This window comes from Anomaloglossus baeobatrachus, chromosome 3 (genome assembly GCF_048569485.1).
Source record: "Anomaloglossus baeobatrachus isolate aAnoBae1 chromosome 3, aAnoBae1.hap1, whole genome shotgun sequence".
NCBI lineage: Eukaryota > Metazoa > Chordata > Amphibia > Anura > Aromobatidae > Anomaloglossus > Anomaloglossus baeobatrachus.
This window is the reverse complement of record NC_134355.1, coordinates 598,375,657-598,400,368: the sequence shown is the minus strand read 5'-3', so window position 1 is coordinate 598,400,368 and position 24,712 is coordinate 598,375,657. Positions and strand designations below refer to the sequence as shown.

At 42.8% G+C, this 24,712-nt stretch overlaps 1 protein-coding gene across 3 annotated transcripts in view; it reads right to left on the bottom strand.

The window, feature by feature from the left end:
* LOC142296918 (ephrin type-A receptor 3-like) overlaps positions 1-24,712 on the bottom strand; it is a 448,562-nt gene that overhangs the window by 51,441 nt on the left and 372,409 nt on the right. For all 3 annotated transcript variants that reach the window (XM_075341041.1, XM_075341040.1, XM_075341042.1), the window contains one exon: positions 19,338-19,399. In XM_075341041.1, coding sequence (XP_075197156.1) covers positions 19,338-19,399 — 62 coding nt within the window. The remainder of the gene's footprint in view (positions 1-19,337; positions 19,400-24,712) is intronic.

The window sequence follows — 24,712 nt, the reverse complement described above, 5'->3', positions numbered from 1 at the left end:
TCAAACTTTATAATCAAAATGGTAGCACCTTTGATAGATTGTAAGGCCCACAGAGACATCATATAAATGTTGGATCATTCGGTGGGATTGGCCAACCATGTAATATGCAGAGAGGACTTCTGGCTGCTCCCTGACAGGATGTAAGTATCAGGCAGTTGTACTTCAATCATCCTTTTTTTTCTGTAATCAGGTATGCCATTGTATGATGATTTTGGAAATGTCTTACTCCGCTCTCCCTATAGAGATGGAGAGTCGTGAGAGATAGCAGTTGACTGAATGACCTTTACCTAATATATATGGCCGACTTAATATTCTCCACCACTTTGGTCAGTTTTGCTTTTACTGATGTATTTCCATTATGTGTCTGGACTTAAGCCTGCTTTACACGTTGCAATTAGTTGTACAATCGCATTTGCGATGTGACATGCCCAGGTTGCATACGGGATCTTATGAGATTGCACGTAGGTCGTTCATTTGCTGTCACACGAGCGTTAGTAGTCTATGTTAAATTGATCAATTTTATGTGCAATCCTTTAGATCATGTGTTCTGTGACGTATGCATTGGGCACCCTTTTTTTTTTTATTTATTGAGTTGCCAAGCGTGTGTAATGTGTAGGGATGCGTTTTTACTATGTCATCTGCCATTCAGCTCTGCTACATGGCCGCTAACAGCAGACACAGACAGCCATGTAGCAGAGCTGAATGGCAGATGACAGCAGACACAGACAGAGCCGCACTGTCAGAATGAACTCGGGTGAACCTCACCCGACTTCATTGTCATGCTGCGGCTCTGTCTGTGTCGCGTCCTAATTAGCGGTCCCCAGTGAAGACTCACCGGTGACCGCTAAACTCCTGAGTAACTGAATTGAGCAGCCCTCTCTCATATACTCACCGATCCCCGATCCCCGGCGCTGCACGGCATTCACACTGCTCCGGCGGCTTTTACTGTTTTGAAAAAGCCGGCCGCCCATTAAACAATCTCGTATTCCCTGCTTTCCCCGCCCACCGGCGCCTATGATTGGTTACAGTGAGACACGCCCCCATGCTGAGTGACAGGTGTCACACTGCACCCAATCACAGCAGCCGGTGGGCGTGTCTATACTGTGTAGTGAAATAAATAATTAAATAATTAAAAAAACAGCGTGCAGTCCCCCCCAATTTTAAAACCAGCCAGATAAAGCCATATGGCTGAAGGCTGGTATTTTCAGGATGGGGAGCTCCACGTTATGGGGAGCCCCCCAGCCTAACAATATCAGCCAACAGCCGCCCAGAATTGCCGCATACATTAGATGCGACAGTTCTGGGACTGTACCCGGCTCTTCCCAATTTGCCCTGGTGCGTTGGCAAATCGGGGTAATAAGGAGTTATTGGCAGCCCATAGCTGCCAATAAGTCCTAGATTAATCATGTCAGGCGTCTATGAGACACCTTCCATGATTAATCTGTAAATTACAGTAAATAAACACACACACCCGAAAAAATCCTATTTTAGAAATAAAAAACACAAACATATACCCTGGTTAACCACTATAATCAGCCCAAAAAAGCCCTCCATGTCCGGCGTAATCCAGGATGCTCCAGCGTCGCTTCCAGCGCAGCTGCATGGAGGTGACCGGAGCAGCAGAAGACACATCCGCTCCTGTCACCTCCACGCAGCTAATTAAGACAGCCGCGCGATCGGCTGAGCTGTCACTGAGGTTACCCACTGTCACTGGATCCAGCAGTGGATGCAGCGGTGGCCGCGGGTAACCTCAGTGACTGCTCAGCTGATCGCGCTACTCACCGCCGCTCCTCTCACCTCCACGCAGCAACTGAGGTGAGTAGCGCGATCAGCTGAGCAGTCACTGAGGTTACCCGCGGCCACCGCTGGATCCAGTGACAGCGGGTAACCTCAGTGACAGCTCAGCTGATCGCGCTATTGCCTTCATTAGCTGCGTGGAGGTGACAGGAGCGGCGGTGTATTCTGCTGCTCCGGTCACCTCCATGCAGCTGCGCTGGAAGCGACGCTGGAGCATCCTGGATTACGCCGGACATGGAGGGCTTTTTTGGGCTGATTAAAGTGGTTAACCAGGGTATATGTTTGTGTTTTTTATTTCTAATAAAGGATTTTTTTGGGTGTGTGTGTTTATTTACTGTAATTTACAGATTAATCATGGAAGGTGTCTCATAGACACCTGACTTGATTAATCTAGGACTTATTGGCAGCTATGGGCTGCCAATAACTCCTTATTACCCCGATTTGCCAACGCACCAGGGCAAATCGGGAAGAGCCGGGTACAGTCCCAGAACTGTCGCATCTAATGTATGCGGCAATTCTGGGCGGCTGCTGGCTGATATTGTTAGGCTGGGGGGCTCCCCATGACGTGGAGCTCCCCATCCTGAGAATACCAGCCTTCAGCCGTATGGCTTTATCTGGCTGGTTTTAAAATTGGGGGGGACCGCACGCCATTTTTTTTTAATTATTTAATTATTTATTTCTCTACACAGTATAGACACGCCCACCGGCTGCTGTGATTGGGTGCAGTGTAACACCTGTCACTCAGCGTGGGGGCGTATCTCACTGTAACCAATCATAGGCGCCGGTGGGCGGGGATAGCAGGGAATACGAGATTGTTTAATGGGCGGCCGGCTTTTTCAAAACAGTAAAAGCCGCCGGAGCAGTGTGAATGCCGTGCAGCGCCGTGGATCGGGGATCAGTGAGTATATGAGAGAGGGGGATAGACTGACATGGACAGAGAGTGAGGGACAGAGATAGTGACCGACTGACAGAGATTAGTGAATGACAGACATTGTGAGGCGCTTCAGAACGCAGCTTTTCAGCTGCGCTCTGAAGCGGACCTTTTTTAAGCTGCGGTGCAGAGCGCACACCTGCGCACATAGCCTCAGACACCAAAATCGTATGAGGGATGTCACACGTTACAATTGACTAGGTTCGTGCAACAAAACGCTCAATTCTAGACAAAGATACAATGTGTTTGCGATCAACGGTTTTGCGTTCAATCCTGATCGCACGTAGATGTCACACGCAGATACCTCACAAACGATGCCGGATGTGCGTCACTTACAACTTGACCCCAACGACGGATTGTGAGATATATTGAAGCGTGTGTAGCGGGCTTAAGAATTTAGATAGACATCTTCAATAAGAAGAGATAGGTTACTAATTGTTGAATAAAAATGGCATGATGTGTACAGGAAATACTTTGTTGGGGCTAAAATGGATTGTCTGGTTTAAACAACAAATCTGCAGTCATTATATGTTACTACAGACTTGGGAATCCTCACATTGTGTGCACTGTAATCTCGGGTGTCAGCGCCATGAACGGCGGTCAAGTGGCCACAATTATGCGACATGCACACTACCATCCAGAATCCGATTAGACTGTTTTTTGAGTGCTGAATTTTGGTGTATTGTATGAGGTCGGAAACAGTCTAGTCGGATTCAGGTTGGTAGTATACATATCGCATAATTATGGTCACATGACCGCCGTTCATCGCACTACCACCGGAGAATCTTCATAGCACACAGTGCACGAGATGTGAGGATAAACAAGTCACATAGAGTGACTGTAGACTTGTGGATTTAGACTGGACAACCCCTTTAAGCAGGCCAAACAAACTATTTCAATTTTAGTCAAACCTGCCAATTTTACTGGGCATGTTTGTCTATCAGGTGGATATGGTTCCTCCAATTTTTCCCTGACAGATAGAAACACAGAAAAGAGAAATAATACATCAAAGAAGTATTTTCAGTGGATATCATCTTGTTCCCAGGGAAGATAAGCCACCTCCAAAGTGGATTGGCAATTCTCTATTTCCTCATCACTATACAGGCAACATTTATTCTCGACCAAGCACATGTATGGTTGAGTATGCATGTGTATGGGGGAGTTTGATAACTGCCCCCTCTAAATAAGATTTCAGCTGACAACTATTTCATGTGTATGACCATTTATAAATATCAGTGGAGAATCTACATGCAGCAGCAGCCATCACCAGTAACGTAACTAGAGTTTTTGGGCCCCGATGCAAAATTTGGACCTAGGCTCCCCCCATCGCCACATGTTGGTCAGATGTATGTATACATTCTAACTCCTATAAAATATATACGAGTTGCCCTCCCCTTCATTATGTAGTAATGTCCCCCATCCTGGTATATATGTCCCAATCCTGGGTCCATCCTGGTATATATATCCCCTATACTGATATGTCCTTCATACTAGTAAATATGTCCCCCATCTTAGTAAATATGTTCCCCATCCATGTATATATGTCCTCCATCAGGTGATGTGCATCTCTGTAATGAGGAGGGGTGTGGTGAAATGTCATCAACACCCTATATAAGGTGTGCTTAATTATTAGGCAACTTCCTTTCCTTTGGCAAAATGGGTCAGAAGAGAGATTTGACGGGCTCTGAAAAGTCCAAAATTGTGAGGGGTGCAGCAGTCTTGAAATTGCCAGACTTTTGAATCGTGATCGCAGAACAATCAAGCGTTTCATGGCAAATAGCCAATAGGGTTGCAAGAAGCATGTTGGGCATAAAAGGCGCAAAATAACTGCCCATCAATTGAGGAAAATCAAGCGTGAAGCTGCCAAGATGCCATTTGCCACCAGTTTGGCCATATTTCAGAGCTGCAACGCTACTGAAGTATCAAAAATCCCAAGGTGTGTCATACTTAGGGACATGGCCAAGGTAAGGAAAGCTGAAAAACGACCACCTTTGAACAAGAAACATAAAATAAAACGTTAAGACTGGGCCAAGAAATATCTTAAGACTGATTTTTCAAAGGTTTTGTGGACTGATGAAATGAGAGTAAGGGGTACTTTGCACGCTACGACATCGCAAGCCGATGCTGCGATGCCGAGCGCGATAGTCCCCGCCCCCGTCGCAGCTGCGATATCCTTGTGATAGCTGCCATAGCGAACATTAACGCTACGGCAGCTTCACATGGATTCACCTGTCCTAGGACGTCGCTCTGGCCGGCGACCCGCCTCCTTATTAAGGGAGCGGGTCGTACGGCGTCACTGCGACGTCACACAGCAGGCAGCCAATAGAAGCGGAGATGAGCGGGATGTAAACATCCTGCCCACCTTTTCCCTTCCGCATATCCTACGGGAGCCGCGGTGACGCCGGTAGGAGATGTTCCTCGCTCCTGCAGCTTCACACACAGCGATGTGTGCTGCTGCTGGAGCGAGGAACAACATCGGACCATCGCGTCAGCGTAATTATGGATTACGCCGACGCTACACCGATGATACGATTACGACGCTTTTGCGCTCGTTAATCGTATCATCTAGGCTTTACACACTACGATGTCGCCTGCGATGCCGGATGTTCGTCACTTTCAATTTGACCCCACCGACATCGCACGTGCGATGTCATAGTGTGCAAAGTACCCCTAACTCTTGATGGGCCAGATGGATGGGCTCCAGAGGCTGGATCAGTAAAGGGCAGAGAGCTCCACTCAAACTCAGACGCCAGCAAGGTGGAGGTGGGGTACTGGTATGGGCTGGTATCATCAAAGATGAACTTGTGGGACCTTTTTGGGTTGAGGATGGAGTGACACTCAACTCCCAGACCTACTGCCAGTTTCTGGAAGACAACTTCTTCAAGCAGTGGTACAGGAAGAAGTCAGTATCGTTCAAGAAAAACATGATTTTCATGCAGGACAATGCTCCATTACATGCATCCAACTACTCCACAGCGTGGCTGGCCACTAGTAAAGGTCTAAAAGATGAAAAAATAATGACATGGCCCCCTTGTTCACCTGATCTGAAACCCATAGAGAACCTGTGGCCCCTCATAACATGTACGATCTACAGGGAGGGAAAACAGTACACCTCTCGAAACAGTGTCTGGGAGGCTGTGGTGGCTGCTGCACGCAATGTTGATCGTAAACAGATCAAGCAACTGATAGAATCTATGGATGGTAGGCTGTTTAGTGTCATCATAAAGAAAGGTGACTATATTGTTCACTACTTTTTTGAGGTATTGTTTTTGCATGTCAGAAATGTTTATTTCTAAAGTTTGTGCAGTTATATTGATTTATATGGTGAAAATAAACAAGTGAGATGGGAATATATTTGGTTTTTATTAAGTTGCCTAATAATTATGCACAGTAATAGTTACCTGCAAAAACAGATATCCTCCTAAGATAGCCAAATCTAAAAGAAACCCACTCCATCTTCCAAAAATATTAAGCTTTGATATTTATGAGTCTTTTGGGTTGATTGAGAATATAGTTGTTGATCAATAATAAAAAAATACTCTAAAATACAACTTGCCTAATAATTCTGCACACAGTGTATATATTTCTATTATAAGCACCTCCTGGTATATACTACTCTCCTCCTGGTATATATTGTCCCTCTCCTGATATTTATTGTTCCTTTCCTGGTATGTACTGTACTCACCACCCCCCGGCTCCCACGTCACGCGACATCCTTTTCTATAGCCGGCCCACAGTGGCCGGCAGTTTTCATCGGCATTGGTGCTATGGCAAAGCATGACGTTGTTGTCATGTACCACCTTAGTCACAAAGACGCCGTTGAAAGCTGCCTGCATTCTGTTTGCAGTAGAGGGACCCAGCGTTGCATCCTCAGATGCACATCCAGCTGAAACAGGGGCTGGGCCATTTGGGCCTCCTGCAGCCCCGAACCCGTTCGCAGTCCCTGCGATCGTTCTGCCCCTGGCCATCACAACTGAGCTCTTCAGGCCTCTGGAGCTTAAATTCCCTTCTACCACATAAGAGCACACCAGCATAGTATTAATTTTTCTTTGTGTTCCATAGGCTTCACGATATTCCACAGCAAATGCTTTTCTTGTACGATATTAATAGAAACTGCGCCTATTCTAATGAATAATGTTTCAACCTTTTTCTATTTTTTGTACGCTTACGGAAAATAATAAAAACATTATTATTTAGCATAATTTTTTATCCCCTTTTTACAGTGTCCTCATTTTTATCATATTAATCTGAGCTATTGGTGTTCCAGGAGAACACTGTGCTTCCTATCCTATTGTGTCTGACCTTGTCTTTGGTTAATTGCTGACATTATTAGCTGACTTGCAGCTGGCTCGCTGTTATTGCTTATCTTCTGCCTGATTACATCTATTATGTATGTATCATGATGACCTTCAGGGAAATGTTTGTATGTTGTTGTTTTATCTTAATGAAATAATATAAAGCTCCAACCTATGAAATCCTTAAATACTGGTCTGCGAGATGCTCCAAGAAGAAAAATTATCCACTGCCCAGAGAAATTAATCTCACGACCTTCATTTCTCTATACTAAAGATCTACCTTATAAATTGCCATACAGCAATATAGTCAAGAACATTTATCAACAGTTTTTCATTTGAGAACATGCAAAATGGTGGCCAGATAATATGTTTTAGGTTCTCACCTTTGATGTTTTCTTGACCCCATTGGCCATTCTCAACAGAGAGAGATGACTACTGAGGTTTTACAGTGTCTGATAAACCTGCCCTTACGAGTGCTGATCAAGAATACCCAAAGCTAAGGGCCATTGACTTTGGGGATATGAAGAATGTTCATTCAAATGATTGTTCCCACTCAAGTTATCGTCGACAGACAGTGGTATAAGTCAAAAATTGTGGGTCCCAATGCAATATCTCCAACTATCACAGGGCTTTAATAGAATTAATCTTTTCATATTGGTCAAAGAGACCTTTTGAGCCCAATAGACTCCAGGGCCTGGATATGTTTGCAACCCCTGCACCCACTATAGTTATGCCCCTGTCAAACGCAGATCCTTATTAGCACAATATATTCTGCAGATGAATAAGTCTCTTTCGATCTGTATAACTGATATAAGCAGCAGGCAAATGAGCAAATGATCAGACACAAGAGTTCCCATGTACGCTCAGCCGGTCATTGATCTGTACAAAAAATGGTCTTTTGCCTGCTGGTGGCTTATTTCCCATGAAAATAATGAGATTGGGTAAATTGAATTCCAACATCAACAACTCTACTTTCTCCAAACATCTGGCTTTAGCGGGGGAGTTGAGATACCAAATACATAATTTAGATAAATAATAAGGCCACATATAATTTTACTCTCAAGAAAAGCATACAAATTTTCCCTATTAAGCATCTGCGTCATTAAAACACATATAACCACATGTCTAACATATCTATAAGTATATCCATCAATGGTTATAGATAAGACCTGGACAAAGCGCAGCCCTGAGGCCCTCAGCCTGTTCCAATCCAGTCTGCACCCAAAATAGCCGAAGGGCTGAAAACAGTTGCCCGCAGAATGTACCATGATGTCACCCAATATCACCATTATCTGCATATTCAGGATGCACACGGCGGTGAATACATTGGTATTGGTGGAATCCATTACACCAATCGTCATTTGCGATTAAGGCAGCAGATTCAATGACATAACTTCATCGCATGTGCTGTGTGGAGTCAGTGTACCAAAGACCGGAGCAAAGAGTTGGGGGAAAGGGAGTGAGATGACAGTGTGTTGTGTGTATTTTCATCTATGTGTGTGATACTGATTATAGTGAGGCTATGTGAGGGTTCAAACTAAATATAGAGAGGATATGTGGGGCTCATACTGTATATAGGCGCTATGTGGAGCTCATACAGTATATAGTGGCTATTTGGAGCTCAAAGCTATATGGGGCTCATACTAGAGGGCTATATGGGGGCTTACACTGTAAATAGGGGATTTGTGGGGGCTCAAACAAAATACAAGGAAGCTATGTGGGGGCTCATACTGTATATAGGGGCTCAAACTGTATGTGGGAACATAAAGTAAATCGGGCGATTCAATTAATACAAAATAATAATTTATAAATAAAATATTAATATTGAGCAAAGTTTAATTTCAGACTATTGGTTCAGCTTCCACAATAGTCACAGTCTCTCATGTGGCCACTCAGGAAAATTAATTCACCCCTGCTATAGATCAACAAAAGAATGACCTGTAACCACGTTGGGCAATTATGATAACTACAGAGATAGCAAGCAGTTTTAAAAATATAGTAATGTTCAAAATCTTTAGGTGGATGTGAGCAAAGTAAGAGAAATCTAAATCAAGTCGATATTTGGTGTTACCGACCGCCCCTTGGCTTCAAAACAGCATCAATTCTTCTAGATATACTTGTGCTAAAACAGGAATTTTCTAAGATTAAAGCCAGGTGTATGAGTAACTAATTATAATAAATAATAAAGATCACCATTTTTGTATGTAGGTTGAAACGCAGTCATTAACTGAAACAGAAAAAAAAATGCATAGGAAACAAATCTGGGTCAAAAAAAGCTAAACTCTGCTACAAAAGTTAAGGTTGTGGAAATCAGTTTTATGTCAAATGTCACCCATCATGGCAAGACTGAACGCAATAACAAGATTCAAGGTAGTTATACTGAATCAGCAAGGTTTTCACCAGGAAAAGATTTCAAAAGAGACTGGAGTTTCAAGATTTACTGTTATGGCTCCTATCCACAATCACCAAGAAGTGGGAAACTTTGAAGACCACAGACACAGTGGTTGACTAAGGAAACTTAGTTTAGCAGTTGAAACACGTTATCACACTTTTGTTCAAAATCAGAAGATGTACAACAGTGCCATCAATTCAGAATTGAATAAAAACTAGAAGGACAAAGGAGCGCAAAATAAAGTGTTATCCAGAAAACAGGTGTAGCGCCTGCCTGGAACCACAGACTCAGACGGGCTGTAATGGACAGGCTAGAGGGAGGCCACTCACCAAGCAGGACCTGTAGAACCCTGAAACCTTTTAACCCCTATACAGGGATTTGGAATTACACAGGGCTCCGGTGATCACTGTGGAAGGCTGCAGTCCGATGAGAGTAGTAGACAGGCAGGATCAAACCAGGAATTGCAGAACAGGGACAGAATCAGGCAGGCAAGGATGTAATCAAGAAACCAAGCAGAGGTCAAATCCGGGACTGGCGGCGAGGTACAGAAACGGCAGGCAGAAGGGTAGTGAGAAAACAAGCAGAAGTCCAAACACAGGGCGTCACTCTGCAAAACAGAGAGGGAGCCAGTTAACAGGTCAACAGAACTATCTCTGGCAGTAGCCAGCAGACAGGAGGGGGAATTAAAAAGATGTGGTGTCTTCCCATTGACTGAGGCTAAATGATGGTAACTTCTGCTGGAAGACACATGCCACCTACAGTCAGCCAGTGCTACTGCAAATACCAGGGAAACCCAGCTTAGTGGAGAAGTGGAGAATGCGTCCACCAGAGTCACTGGTGCTGACTCCTCTCTCATCACCAGCACTATCCATGGCGGGAACAGAGCGTTGCCTGGTGATTGAAGCAGAAGTCGCAGGAGTGAACTCCGGTGGGGACGTGACAACAGGTAACTGCTGCACACCTTGTGGGGTTGTGAGATAGGACATCACTTCAATGGACTCAGAATTAAAGGGTTCAGCTGCTGCTGCCCCGCAAGTTAGTAGATCCAGTTAGAAAAAAAAAGGATGTGGAGAAGCAAATATGCTGCAATGCTGGCATCCCAACAGATAGAAATGTCAGAAAACACTTGAAATAGTAGAAAAGATGATGTGCATTTATTCTATATGTGTTTTGAAGTACAATCACTTCTTCATCAGGAGACCCACAATAGAATAAAGTCGCATCATCTATTCTACTATCGCAAGTGTTTTCTGACATCTCCATCTGTTGAGACTCAGGCAGCCCAGCATATACACTTCTCCGCATCTATTTATCAGCTCCGAATTGGCCGTAACCAGTGGGACCCAGCTAAATCAACCTATTGTTTAGGGAAGTGTGACCAGGAGTGGTCTTCATGTAAGAATTATGACCAAAAAGCCATATCTTTATTATGGGGACAAGGCCTAGTGACTAAACAATGCATGCAAATAAAAAATTAAGGTCAAGATAAATGTGTTCTGGACTGATGACCCAAAATTTGAAATATGTGGCTCTAGCAGAAGTGTGTTCACCGAAAGGCAGGTGAGCAGTACAATAATGAACGTATGCAGGATAGAATTAAGATTTGTGCAGGTTTCTTATAAGTTTAGGTCTACATTTCAGTAAATGAAGATGTAGCTTTGGTCTGGATTAATGATGCACTCAATGCTGAGAAACACAGACACAGGTAGATACTTATCCATTATCAAATACCATCAGGAAGGCAACTCATTGGATCCAAATTTGTTCTACAGCAGAATGAAGGCCTCAAATATACAGCCAATGTCATTAAAAACTATCTTCAATGTAAAGACGAACAATGAGCCCTGGAAGTGATAATATGGCCCTACAGAGCTCTGATAGCTTCATTGAGCTTGTCTGGGATTACATGAAGAGACAGTAGAATTTGCACAAGCCTCATACACAAAAGATCTGTGGTTAGTTCTCCCCGATGTTTGGAACAACCTCCATGCTGAGTTCCTTCAAAAACCATGTGGACGTTTACCTAGAAAAATTGATGTTGTTTTGAACCCAAAGGGTGATCACACCAGATATTGATTTCATTTCTGTTTTGTTCATTTACTTTCAATTTTCCTTGATTAAAACTATTAAGAATTCTGTTTGTGAAACATTCTTACTGTGAAACATTTTTTCCACTCTTGCCTAATTCTTTTACAAGGTAGTGTAGGTAAATTACATGGGGATATGCAACCGGGTATGTGGTGGTCAAAAGTGCCTTCATGAAATGATAAATCTTTATTTTACTACAAGGTACTAGCTAAGACAATAAAACATCTCTTTACAACAAGATAACACGTCTTGCCTTTGCCACAACCGGGTGGTAAAATTGTGGTAATGTATGCTGTCACCCAGATAACTTAATTAGCTCTTAAAATAATTGCATAAGACATGTCACAGCTTTCGTACATCAACATGGCAAACTATCCACTTATTATGTTGACAGCCCCAAGGACACCATTTCATTTCCAGTCGCCAAGTTCTCACCCTTACCTTACCCAAACTTTTATTGCTAAGAGCTCCTCTTTGTCGTCATCGGAGAGCATTTAATCAATTAGAGCCCTCGTATTGTGCCGCGACTTCTATTCTAGTTCCCTCTTGAGCTCTTTTTCAGCTTGTTGAGTGTACATTAGCACAGTTATTTTCGTTCTGTAAAAACTCCTGCTGTGGATTTCATGGACTTATCTTGAACGTCACATGGCTTTTAGTTGCGCTACGCTATATACATGTTTAAAATATGACTTACATAAAAATAAACATACAGAAATACATTAGGTTTCTGCAGAAATTCCTTGCCATTTATACCGAGAGTGTTCATTCTTTCCAGTATTCCTGAATAAGGTTTTATTATGAATACAGTGAATTTTACACATGGGTAATAAAGAAGCATTTCTGCATTCGTATTACAGCTGCAATTCCTGAGCTGTCCGTGTGTTTAATTAGCTTAAGGTGACAGTATCCGTAGGAATTGCGGTTATATCAGATCAGAAGCTTAAAGCCGCGGTCTGTATAAAGCGCACCAATCACCAGGATTTTCCTATATAACCGAAAGCCAGTGCTATACTGGCACTATCATGATGGTTCTATGCATACTTTTAGTTGTCAGCTAGGGTGTATAGGTTTTGAAAGACAGGCAAGTAAAGTTTGTACATTGAGCAGCTTTTTGAATGGCAGCAGCTGCCGATTAGCTGATAGCTGGAGTGAATTTTCATAATGATTCCCGCTGTTACGAACCAGCGCCACCATAGCCGCAAGCAGCCTGCTGCGGTTCCTGTTGCGCCCAGGTGCCGGCTGCCGTTCTTGGCCGTGCCTCGGGTCGTCCAGTTGGCTGTTCCTTCCACCACGTCTAAGTGTGGAGAGGCGGCTAGTGCGCATGCGTGCGCCGATTTACCCCAGCCAGAGTTTAAGCCCGGTGTTTTGCCTAGTGACCATGCTCAGCCTGTTTGTGTTATGTCTGAGACTAAGTCCTCAGTTCAGGCTACTGAGCATGCTCCCACAATTAACCCTAACAGCCTCTTTGCACAGGTACTTGGACTTCGTGCTGTGTCTAAGTTCTGGGATGTGCCTACTGAGCATGCTCAAACTGATAGTCTGCTTTCTAAGCCTGTTGCTCAGGCTACTGAGCATGCTCAGGCACTTAGTGCATCAGAGGCTAGGTCCGGTAAGGACCTCACTGAGCATGTCCGTGAGGTGGCAGGCCCTGATAGGGCAGAGGGTGTCAGGTGTCCTGATGACGTGGCAACTCCAGACTGGCCCGCAGAGGCTCGCCCCTATGATCTGGCACCTCACCATTGGTCGTCAGAAAATGACTGGTGAAGTGTTTGGGGCGTGGCTGCCATGAGGTCATCAATGATGTGGCGGTTCCGGATAGGTCGCATGTGACGTCACTGATGACATGGCACTCTGCTATTGGACCTTGGTGGTTCCACTCTGGGTTTGGGGCGGACCCAGGTTATAAAAGGGGCTGGAGACAACATGGAGGTGCGCAGTCTTCATTTAGAGTTCTTGGTGGCATAAGCCTTGTTGGAAGCGGTAGGTAGGGCTAGGCGAACGGTGCCTGTCACGCCAAGATTCGTGGCTCAGCACATGAGGGTCAGGCGCCATGCTTCCTTGCTACCATTCCTGTTGTGCTAGAGCAGTCCAGTGGCGTTAACTGGGCTGCGGCTGCTGCGTCACCTGTTCAGTTGTGCCTCCTACGCACACGGACAGAATACCTGTTGCGTCACCTGTCCGAGAGTGCCCTCTACGCACACGGACAATGTACCTGCTGCTCCACCTGTCCGGTTGTGCCCTCTACGCGCACGGACAGTGCACCCCAGAACCCCTGTGAAGTTAACATGGTGTTCCTGGATTGGGTGTGTGAACCCTATTATCCTCCTCGGCTTCCCAGTCAAATGCTACTGGTGTGACTACTTGGTCTGACGTGTCCTTTACACACGTGGCCAGTCGAGTGGTGGCCAGAAACGCTAATCGGAGGACCGCTCGGCCTGACGTGTCTTACACACGTGGCCAACAGGGCGCTGTCGCAGCGGTCTTTTCGGTCAACGCTAACTGGTTACCATCCGGCCTGACGTGTTGTTACACACGTGGTCGGAGTAGCGTCCGCTCCACCGAAACGCTAACTGGGTTGTCGTCCGGTCTGACGTGTCCCTACACACGTGACCGGTTCCTTGAGTTATCTCAGAACCATCCAGCTCTATAGTCCCCGCCTAACCCACAGAGTGCCAGCAGCTCCATTACCATCTGGAGCACGGTGGGCCCCGACTGGCGATAGGGATATATACCCCTGGTCCTAATCTGCCGGTCCCCCCGTACCACCCACCCCCTGCCTGTCCATCCTCCCCCTTTCTGTTATTTATGCTAATTCTATTATAGAATCATTTTACTTAGTGGCTAAAAGGACCTGTGCTGATGTCATACCCATGTGACCAGAAGGGGCGGGGCCTCGGCCAAGAGAAAAATAATGTTGCTTCCTGGTATTAGCTATGAGGCACTTGGTGATTGGTGCGTTTTAAGCTTACAGGTTGTAATAGGGGCAAAAAAATTCTATCCTAGTGGTTTACATGAAATTGCTTTCACAGTTCTCCTTTCCACATAGTCATGCACAGATCACATGCAGTGTCATACAGTTATGCAGAGCTATAGGCCTGCACCCATAGAGCTCTGTGGCACCATGCTGTATCCCTCTAGTTTTTGTGGCATGCACTACTGGATGCCGTATTATATAGATGTTCACCTTCAATGTACATGGGTATTTTCATAACACTCAATAAAGTTAATAGAGAGAAACACACAGGCAGAGCCGACTTTCCAGTCATACATGAGTCAGAAAGGAGATCAAGGTTTTGGAGAAAGGTGTGGATCTGAAATGTATGATATCCTGTAAATGTCTGTTATTAGACAATCTAAACTTCCCAAAAAAATTTGATGTTATAGTTCCTGTTCAGTGCCGTTGATTAGTGGGGGCCTTGGTCCTGATGCCTTCTTTGTGCTCAGTTTACGCTCAAGCATGAGAAGTGTATTGGAGACCGAAGCAGCAGACGCGAAACACGTGTCGGGACCGCTCTCGCATGTGTGGTTGACAGACTCCCACCACCCTCGGTATATGCTACAAGCAGGTAGGTCTCCAGGTGCCACATCACCACCAATGATTTCTTTTACATGTTGCTTGTTCTGTACTTTGTCACTTTTGATCATTGGTAAGTATATCAAATATATGGCCCTGTAACTGACTCCTTATCATTGCTTGCTTCAGCAAATACCTTTTACTCATTAGTGGCATCATTCCTACTGCCCATACCCTCTTGTATGATCTAGTAAAACATCCTTTTTTGGGGGGAGCCCCTCTTCCTCATGCGGGACCTTTTTTCCTCCTTCTGCCTCTGTATCAGGTTATCTTTTCCATAGACTCTTATCCTATACAAAATTGTTTTACTACCATTGATGTATCTATTGTTTTGCAATTTTTTATCAATAAAAGCAAATTTTTCATACATGGTATTAACTCATTATGTACCAGCACGGTAGTACCCTTATTGTTCTCTCGTTTTCTCATATTATGAATTGGGGTACGTGCGAATTACTCTTGTAATAAGGTCCAGGGCTCTTGGTCTTTGTTTTCTTATGCTATATCATTGTAGCAATATCTGTCATCAACTATATAAACAGTAATAAAATGAATACAATATTGGGAAAATTGTTATTAGAACTATATCAGAGTAATAGCCCATTTTCATTTGACCTTTTAAGGTATTTTGAAATCATAGGGGTATCCAATGCTCAGGCCATGCTCTATTAGCACACTAGGAAAGCCACTGACAATGCGTAGCCCTCCACAAAGGCGAACATAAGACTTAACCATATAATGAGTTCTATCAGTGACAGGGACGGCCAGAGTGCTCCGCTACTAATTCCTGTTTTCATTTTTATTTGATTAACCACCTGTAGCAAACACTTCCATTATTCTGCTATCTCCAAATCTTAAGCTGCCTGAGGTAACACAGGGGATTTCACCAACCCCGTGCCTCTTTTCTCCAAGAAATTTAGGGGGAGGACATGGACGAATAGTGAGCTAATTACTTGGAATTGATTTTAGCATTAACCTGGATTTCAATCCCTGCTAGACCAGGATAAGAGGGAAAAAAATCAAATGTTATTAAAACTACACAATTAAAACTAGACAAAGATGAAACACATCTTGGGGGTTCTGAGATCGCTAAACCTGACAATAGGAAGGTGAATGATACAGAGGGAGAAGAATGACATTTGTAATGTTCGTACACTTGTAGGATGACATCTGGCTAGTTCTTTTTTGCTTTTGCTAATAGCCACTCAAATGCAATATGGTGATGATGTAGCAGCAGTGTTGTAGTGTGTGGGGGGCCCAGGGAAGATTGCTCTATGCTAAAATCTTTTAGAGACACAAGATGTAAAAAAATCCAAAAAAGTTATAGTTATACTGAAGATCCGGGATGCTACACATACACATGCCACAACGTACACATACACATGCCACAACGTACAAATGTCAGTGTCTCACTGCAATGTGCCACCTGTGCCGGCTCACTCTGATTGTAGAGGAGAAATTGACAAAGCTGGCATTTTTTTATTTTTAGAGGGGCACTTGGGAGACCATTAATTTTTTAGGATGTACCAAGAGGGATATTACTTACTAAAGGGACATAAATACTTTCTAAAGACATTCAGGGGACATTAATTGTTTTAAGGGGGCACTCAAGGGTGTTATTAGGGGCACAATAATTGAGATATCCTAGGCATTGGCATGGCAAGGTATATCACCACTGGATTTGCCTCATCTGTGTTAAAGGAAACCTGTCACCAAATTTGATCTCTATAAGCTGTGGCCACCACCACTGAGCTCTTTTATACAGCATTCTAGAATACTGTATATAAGAGCCCAGGCTGTTCTGTAGAACATAAAAACACTTTTATAATACTCACCTACTGGGAAGGTCAAGTCCAATGGGTGTCACTGCTTTCCGGTCCGGCGCCTCCTCTCTGCTGTGATCTCCATCCTCCTTCTACCCAGCCCAGGGGGGATGATGAGTCTACGTCATCCACACAGGCCGACATTGCGGTCCTGCACTGAGGGAAGATCAAAGTACTGTAATGTACAGGCGTGAGGAATAGATAAAGACCACCCGCGCATGCACACTACAATACTTAGGGGTGCTTCACACACAGCGAGCTCGCTGCCGAGATCGCTGCTGAGTCACGCTTTTTGTGACGCAGCAGTGACCTCATTAGCGATCTCGCTGTGTGTGACACTGAGCAGCGATCTGGCCCGTGCTGCGAGATCGCTGCTCGTTACACACAGCCCTGGTTCGTTTTCTTCAAAGGCGCTCTCCCGCTGTGAAACACAGATCGCTGTGTGTGACAGCGAGAGAGCGCCAAATGAAGCGAGTAGGGAGCAGGAGCCGGCGTCTGGCAGCTACGGAGGCTGGTAACTAAGATAAACATCGGGTAACCAAGGTGGTTACCCGATATTTACCTTAGTTACCAGCCTCCGCAGCTCTCACGCTGCCTGTGCTGCCGGCTCCGGCTCTCTGCACATGTAGCTGCTGTACACATCGGGTTAATTAACCCGATGTGTACTGTAGCTAGGAGAGCAAGGAGCCAGCGCTCAGTGTGCACGGCTCCCTGCTCCCTGCACCCTGCACACACAGCTAAGCGGTGTGCGCTGGTAACTAATGTAAACATCGGGTAACCATACCCGATGTTTACCTAAGTTACCAGTGTCCGCAGCTTCCAGACGCCGGCTCCGTGCAAGCGCAGCGTCGCTTGCACGTCGCTGCTGGCTGGGGGCTGTTCACTGGTCGCTGGTGAGATCTGCCTGTTTGACAGCTCACCAGCGACCATGTAGCGATGCAGCAGCGATCCTGACCAGGTCAGATCGCTGGTCGGATCGCTGCTGCATCACTAAAGTGTGAAGGTACCCTTAGATCTGCCCTGAGCAGGGCAGATCAGTGCACCTGCGCAGGACCTTAATGCTGGCTAGTGTGCACAACAGAGACATGTCATGCACAAGGACCTCAGAAGAAAGAGGACGGCAATCACCTCAGAGAGCAGGCGCCGGACCTTAAAGAATCGACACCCATCAGACCGGACTGTTGCCCTAGGTGAGTAGAATAAAAGTGTTTTTTTACATTCTACACAGCTGCCTGGGCTCTTATATACTGTATTCTGGAATGCTGCATATAAGAGCCCACTGGTGATGGCTGCAGGTTACAGTCGCCAAATCTGGTGACAGGTTCTCTTTAAATCTGAGTAGATGTATCATAATATGAGAATGAAGGGTCCTAACAGAGAATCTCACTAGGTTGTATCTGATATATCTATCCCTATACAGTCACAATACCACAATATCACAAAATATTGGTAATATCCGAGAGTTGCATAAAATATTTTGCATCTGACAGAACCGAATACTCTGCATATGTACATTTTTATGCAGCAGTGATGATCGATATATGGGGATGAAGATTAAAAAAATGGAAAGGGGTCACTAATGTTTTACAATGCAAATGTGATTGCAGAATTGTAATATGAAACATATCTAAAATAAGTGGTGGTTAAATTTTGGTTTTAGGCAAATCTGGCTTCTATAAAAATGTATAGGAACCTTATCGGTATATGCTGAGGCGGCAGCTATGGCTCAGTTTTCCATGTCCTTCAGAAATTGTATTGACCTTGATAAGACTGAGGTATGTCTTTCACTTAGGTAATTATTAGTTTTCCTCTAAGTGAATTTATCGTTTTGTTCTTTTACGTTACACAGTTTTCCTAATCTTTTGGTACAATTAGTAAAGATGGATTTCATAACTATCGTCTGAAAAGCCCACAGTTTTCACTCCCAAACCTCATACTTGGTTGTTGGTGTGACCATACATGCCTATATTTTTCTCCATATCATCTATGCTGTTGGTGAGTCAGAACATTGCCATACATATTAGATAGTTGTGCAGTCCAAGATCTGTAGCTTTGGTGACAGTTCATCTAAAGTGTATCACCACCTTAGGTACAGACTTAAGCGGGCTTTACACGCTACGATATTGTTAATGAATTATTGTCGGGGTCACGTTGTTTGTGACTCACATCCGGCTTCAATAACGAGATCGCAGCGTGTAAAGCCCGCTTTAGTGCAAAGTGAGAATCTCCAAAGTCACCTCCAACTGGACCTTGTGAACTAATTATTGCATCACCACTTTAGACCAGTAAAATATCCTCTGATTCTCGTGTTTTTCTAATCCCCGATTGTTCCTTCAATATCAGAATACGCTTGCCATTGCAACATGATCAACTCCATAAGGATAATTTTTAGACACTAACCAAATACTTAACACAAAACTAGGTTTCTTATTCTTACCTTTAAAAATGAATCTAAGGAGCCATTTTCCATATACTCTGTTATTATCATGACTGGCTTACCTATAAAGAACGGAAATAATTCACAGGGTTACTCAACAGAACTTCTCATGAAGGTCAAGAATCGTAAAAGTCACTCTACAACTACAAGAGCTGAAGGCCTACAGACTTCCCTATATATATATATATATATATATATATATATATATATATATATATATATATATAAATACATATATATATATATATATACATTGTTAAAGGGATATTCCCATCTCCAAGATCCTATCCCAATATGTAATAGATATAATAATAATAATATTTGCAAAGAACTCCACTTAGAAATGTAGTATAGTTCTCCTGACCTTAGGTATCCATGGGTCTGACCACGAGCAACTAACTAACTGACTGTGACTATATGCGTGGTTGTAACCATGGATACCAAAGGTCCTGCAATGCCCTGAACATGAGGTAAGCGACATAGTGAATCAAAAGAACTATACTACATTATTAATTTGAGGTATTTGCTATTATTAATTTTATTACACCTACTACATATGGGGATAAGATCCTAGAGATGGGAATAATCATTTAATATTGTCATAAAATATTTTTAATTATGGTTATTAACAATAAAATCTATGTCATTTATTCTGCTGATCAATACATTTTATTCTGAAATTATAGAAAAGATGAAACAGAACAGATGAGATATGTTGCCTTTCTCATTTCTTTTTTCATAATTATGCATTAATGCTTATTGTATTTAGGCTGTATAAATCCATCATCAGCTCTCCTTCCCCTTTATGGGGCTTTAGCATCAGCTGTTGTTTTTGGAGGTTTCAATGATCTATTGGCATCTGTTATAAGGTAGTGAACTGCACGTTATGTCGTATGCCTCAATAAGGCTCATTAAAAGAAGTTGTTTTCATCACACAACTACTTTAACCCCACAAGAGACAAAATAAAAGACTTGTAATAGTCCTTTAATACAAACTATTAAAGGGGTTGTCCACTAAAGTGTCCCACATAACATTAAAAAATCCTGATACATCCCGGACAGGCACCACTCCTGCGATGTTGAATTCGCGATCCCAGGCAATCATTTTCAATGTTCTTTTTTTTATTTACCATGTTCGAAATATGTTAAGACTGACCTGGCAATATATATATTTTTTTTATCTTTTATTTATTTTTTTTTATTTAAGTGGTAAAACAATTCTGAAATTTGTAAAAAATAAAAAAAAAAATTACGGTACTTATTTGTCGTCATTTCCGAGATTTGTAATGATCTCCTGTTTTGGGAACTGGTGTGGTGTGAGGGCTTATATGTTAGGTCCTGAGATGATGTTTTTATTGTTACCATTTTTTTGGTAGATGCAATGTTTTGTTAACCCTCTTATTGCAATGTTATGGGAAACATAAAAACATATTTTTTTTGTTTTGATTTTTTTCTTGTTACACTCTTTCCAGTTCAGGTTAATTATTTTTATATTTTGATAGATCGGACATTTCTGAACGCGACGATACCAAATATGTATATGGTTTATTTATTTCATTATTATTATATTTTGAATGGGGCAAAAGGGGATAATTTAAAGTTGTGTTTTGTTTTTTTGCACTTTTTTTTTTTTTACTAGTCCCCTTAGGGGACTTGAAGCTGAGATACTTTTATCGCTCCTGCTGTACAGAGGAGTGCTTCAGCCCAATTCTGTACAGCACAAATGCTATCTTCCTATAATGCCAACACTTAGCCGGCGTTTACTGGAACTACGTCATGATAGTTAAAAGTGTCATCAGCTGATCCCCGGCTGTCATAACATAACCCATCGGTACCCCGTGATCAAGTCATAGAGCCACCGATGGGGGTGGAGAATGACGCGCTCCCCGCTGTGCACACTAAATTGTCAGAGATTGACAATGGGATCTAACTAGTTAACAGGCATGGGTGGATCCACTCGCACCTGTTAGAGGCACGTCACCTGATCAGATCAGCCAACATGTGCAAGGAAGTATGCGGGCTCGCCGCATGAGCCCGCATCAAATGGAGGTACATAACCTTGAACCTTGGAAGTACTGGTGGGTTACTATAGCATATCACAGTATCAAAGTCATCACAGCAGTGTTTTCAGGGACTGTCAGCTATCTTCTCACAACTTTATATAATGATCAGGAGAAAGAATGTGCAGCCAATCAACACAATTTTTCTTCCGAAATGATTCAATCAAAGACAAACAAGCGTTTTCTAGTTTATCATTTGATTGCGGGCTATGTTTTCACTGGTCAGTGACTGGGAATAAACATTTCACCATTTGCATTGCAAATATCCACAGAATAAATTGACATGACAGCACTGGTTAATTTACACTGCTGATATTTTTCACAGCATGTGCCTAAGATTTCTTAGAACTTCAGGCACAATGCTGGTGCTGTGAATCAGAGAGGAATTTCCATCCTGAAACTCCAAATGAAAAATCTGCTTCATTAACACTATAGGAGTATGTACCCTAAAGGGGTGCACTGAATTTACAAGATAGGTGATAGCTTAGTGTCTGCTGGGAATCTGAGCAGTGAGACCCCCCCAATATTGAGAGTTCCCTATGTGAATGAAGTGGTGGTGAAGCACTAACACTGGCAATATCAAAGGTATGTCAGTTACATAGAGTTCCACGACTACCATGCCAGCAAACACCAGACTCTTCACCGCTGTGATTGGTGGAGGTACAGTGCTCCCACAAGTTTGGATAGGCGATAACTTGTAATATTGAAACAATTTCTTAATATATTTCTAGTAGTAGTCAACAGGATTTCAAACTTTTAATATATTTTACTTACACTGATGAGTAAAAGGGTAACAATGTTTTGAACTTTTGAATTTCAGGTTTCCATATCTCACCATCCACTACAGCTTTGAGCATGAGATGACCTTCATTTAATAGACAATCATCTTGGGTATCTCATTCATAACTTTGACTAGCAACTATTTAGCATATGATTAGTTCTGCAGATTATTGTCATGTCACTGCATTGTTACTGTTTTGCTCTAGGTGGTGGGAAAATCTTTCTCTTCCTATATACTACAAATTACAACCTGTTTTTACATTGCCTAATATCTCACTGTGTTATTAAGTGGATTCCCAAGTTAAAGACCACTGGTTTAAATTGAAGAACAGGTATGAAGATTTCACAGGAAAAGAGAAACTGCGTCATCCAGCTCATCAATGGTGTTCTCTTGGCCAAGAAAATTACCAAACTGCATCATGTGAGTTGTAATAATATGAAATTAAATCAATCCATCCATTCAAAAGCCAAGTGGTGGATGTACAGGCAAAATATCAGAGTCAATAAGTTGGCGCATCACAAGGTCTATTAGCTATGGTGCAACAAACACGGCAGTGGAGGTGGCTTGTATGCATCGTAATCACAGACGTCCATGCAAACATCATGTAACGAAGGTTACACAAGTCTGCAATGGTCTCCTGAAAAATAGTGAAGAAGCCTCAACTTCAATATCGGCATAAGAAGTGTCGGCTCAAGTTTGCCAAGAAGCACAAAAAGTGCACAGTAGATGATTGGAAACAAGTGATGTGGAGCGATGAGACGAAAGCCAATAGACTAGGCTCTGATCGGTGCAAATAGGTCTGGAAGAAAAAAGGGAAAAAGGGGCTCACAGATAGAGAAGTTGAACGAACTGTCAAGTTTGGTGGAGGAAGCCTTATGATATGGTAGTTGTTTCACAGTCAAAGGCATTGGATACTTGACCAAGATTGATGGTGGTCTCAATGCTGAGCTATATGTGAGTATCCTACAAGATGAGCTATTTCATACACTTGAGTTCTATGAGTATGAAAAGGTCGACATAGTTTTCCAGCAGGACAGTGACAAAAGGTATACATCGAGATTGTCAAAGAAATAGTTTAGTGACAATGAAGTAGAGGTGCTGGATTGTCCCCCACAATCTCCAGGCCTCAATCTAACCGAATATTTGTGGGTAAAGTTAAAGAAAAGCCTATATACATACCCACGTGTGTCAACCAGTATACAACAAAATTGAGAACATGCAGAAAGGACCCGGGATCAGATTTCGGTCGAGACATGCTTGAGTCTAATGGAGAGCATGACCAGAAGGATTCAGGCAGTGTTGAAAGACAAAAATAGATTTACAAAATACTAACAAAATGATAAAAATTTAGATCTTTAGGAGCAAAGCAGTAACGGTGCAGTGACGTGACAGGAATCTGCATAACTAATCATATGCTAAATAAGTCAAATGTATAGATTAGATAGATGACTGTCTATAAAATGAAGGTAATCTCATGCTCAAAGTTTTAGTGGATGATGAGATATGGATCCTGAAATTCAAAAGTTCAAAACATTGTTACCCTTTTGCTTGTCAGTGTATATAGGGTCATCATATTCCACAGCACTTTTCAGGCATTATGATTATGTATTCTGCATCAATTTTTATTCATTCCTTTTATTGTTTAAAAATTCTTCAGAAACTATAAATGTCCCATCCTTTTCTGCTAAGAACAGCATTTCACTAATGATAGAAAAAGAGCCTGTGGACGTGCATTAGACACGTGCCCTATTGATGGGCATGTTATTTAGGAATCATCACACAATTATGGTTCATGACTTCATTTGGTCCATTTCTCTAAACAGGGCCACATACAAGCTAATAGCCAATCCAGTAATGTTCAGCCAATGTGTGCGAAATTAGTGATACCTGCTAATTGATCAGGCACTTTTCCCAGCAGTGTCCCGGACAGATGGACACACAGCTAATGGTTATGTGCTTCATGAGAGTAACACTTAAGATTTTAGTAGAACATCAGCCCTGCGGTAAGATGTTTCTTTTAATGATTCCCATCAAGCTGAAGGTCTAATTACTGACATTAGGATAAGACAATCACTGAGTATAGATTCCCCCCACTAATTGTAAAACAGATAGTGAGATAGACATCCTCATTAGTCTGTGCAATCACTGTAAATGATATTGTATTCATTTACATATCCAATTAAATAATATGTCAATTTGTTAGGGATAGTGAAGAAAATCATGTGCTTTAACCTGTAGGAGCACTCCAATATCTGGAAAAATAGCTTTTAAGGGGAATTGGACACTGTAGTCAAATATAACCAGACATATACTGTCCCTAAACGAGGCTTTGCTGATTTTCTTATTGTCTCCTTGTGCACCTGGCACAAAAGTAGCAAACTAAGTCTTCTTATTTGTTGAAATATTTTAGATTTGAAGGGTAACACTTTTTAGTCCCACGTCAAACTCCATGGCACCCAAATGCATCTCAAGGCTCTAGCCAACTGGTCCAGGAAGCCATTATCTATCCCCCATGAGATGGCTGGATTGTCATT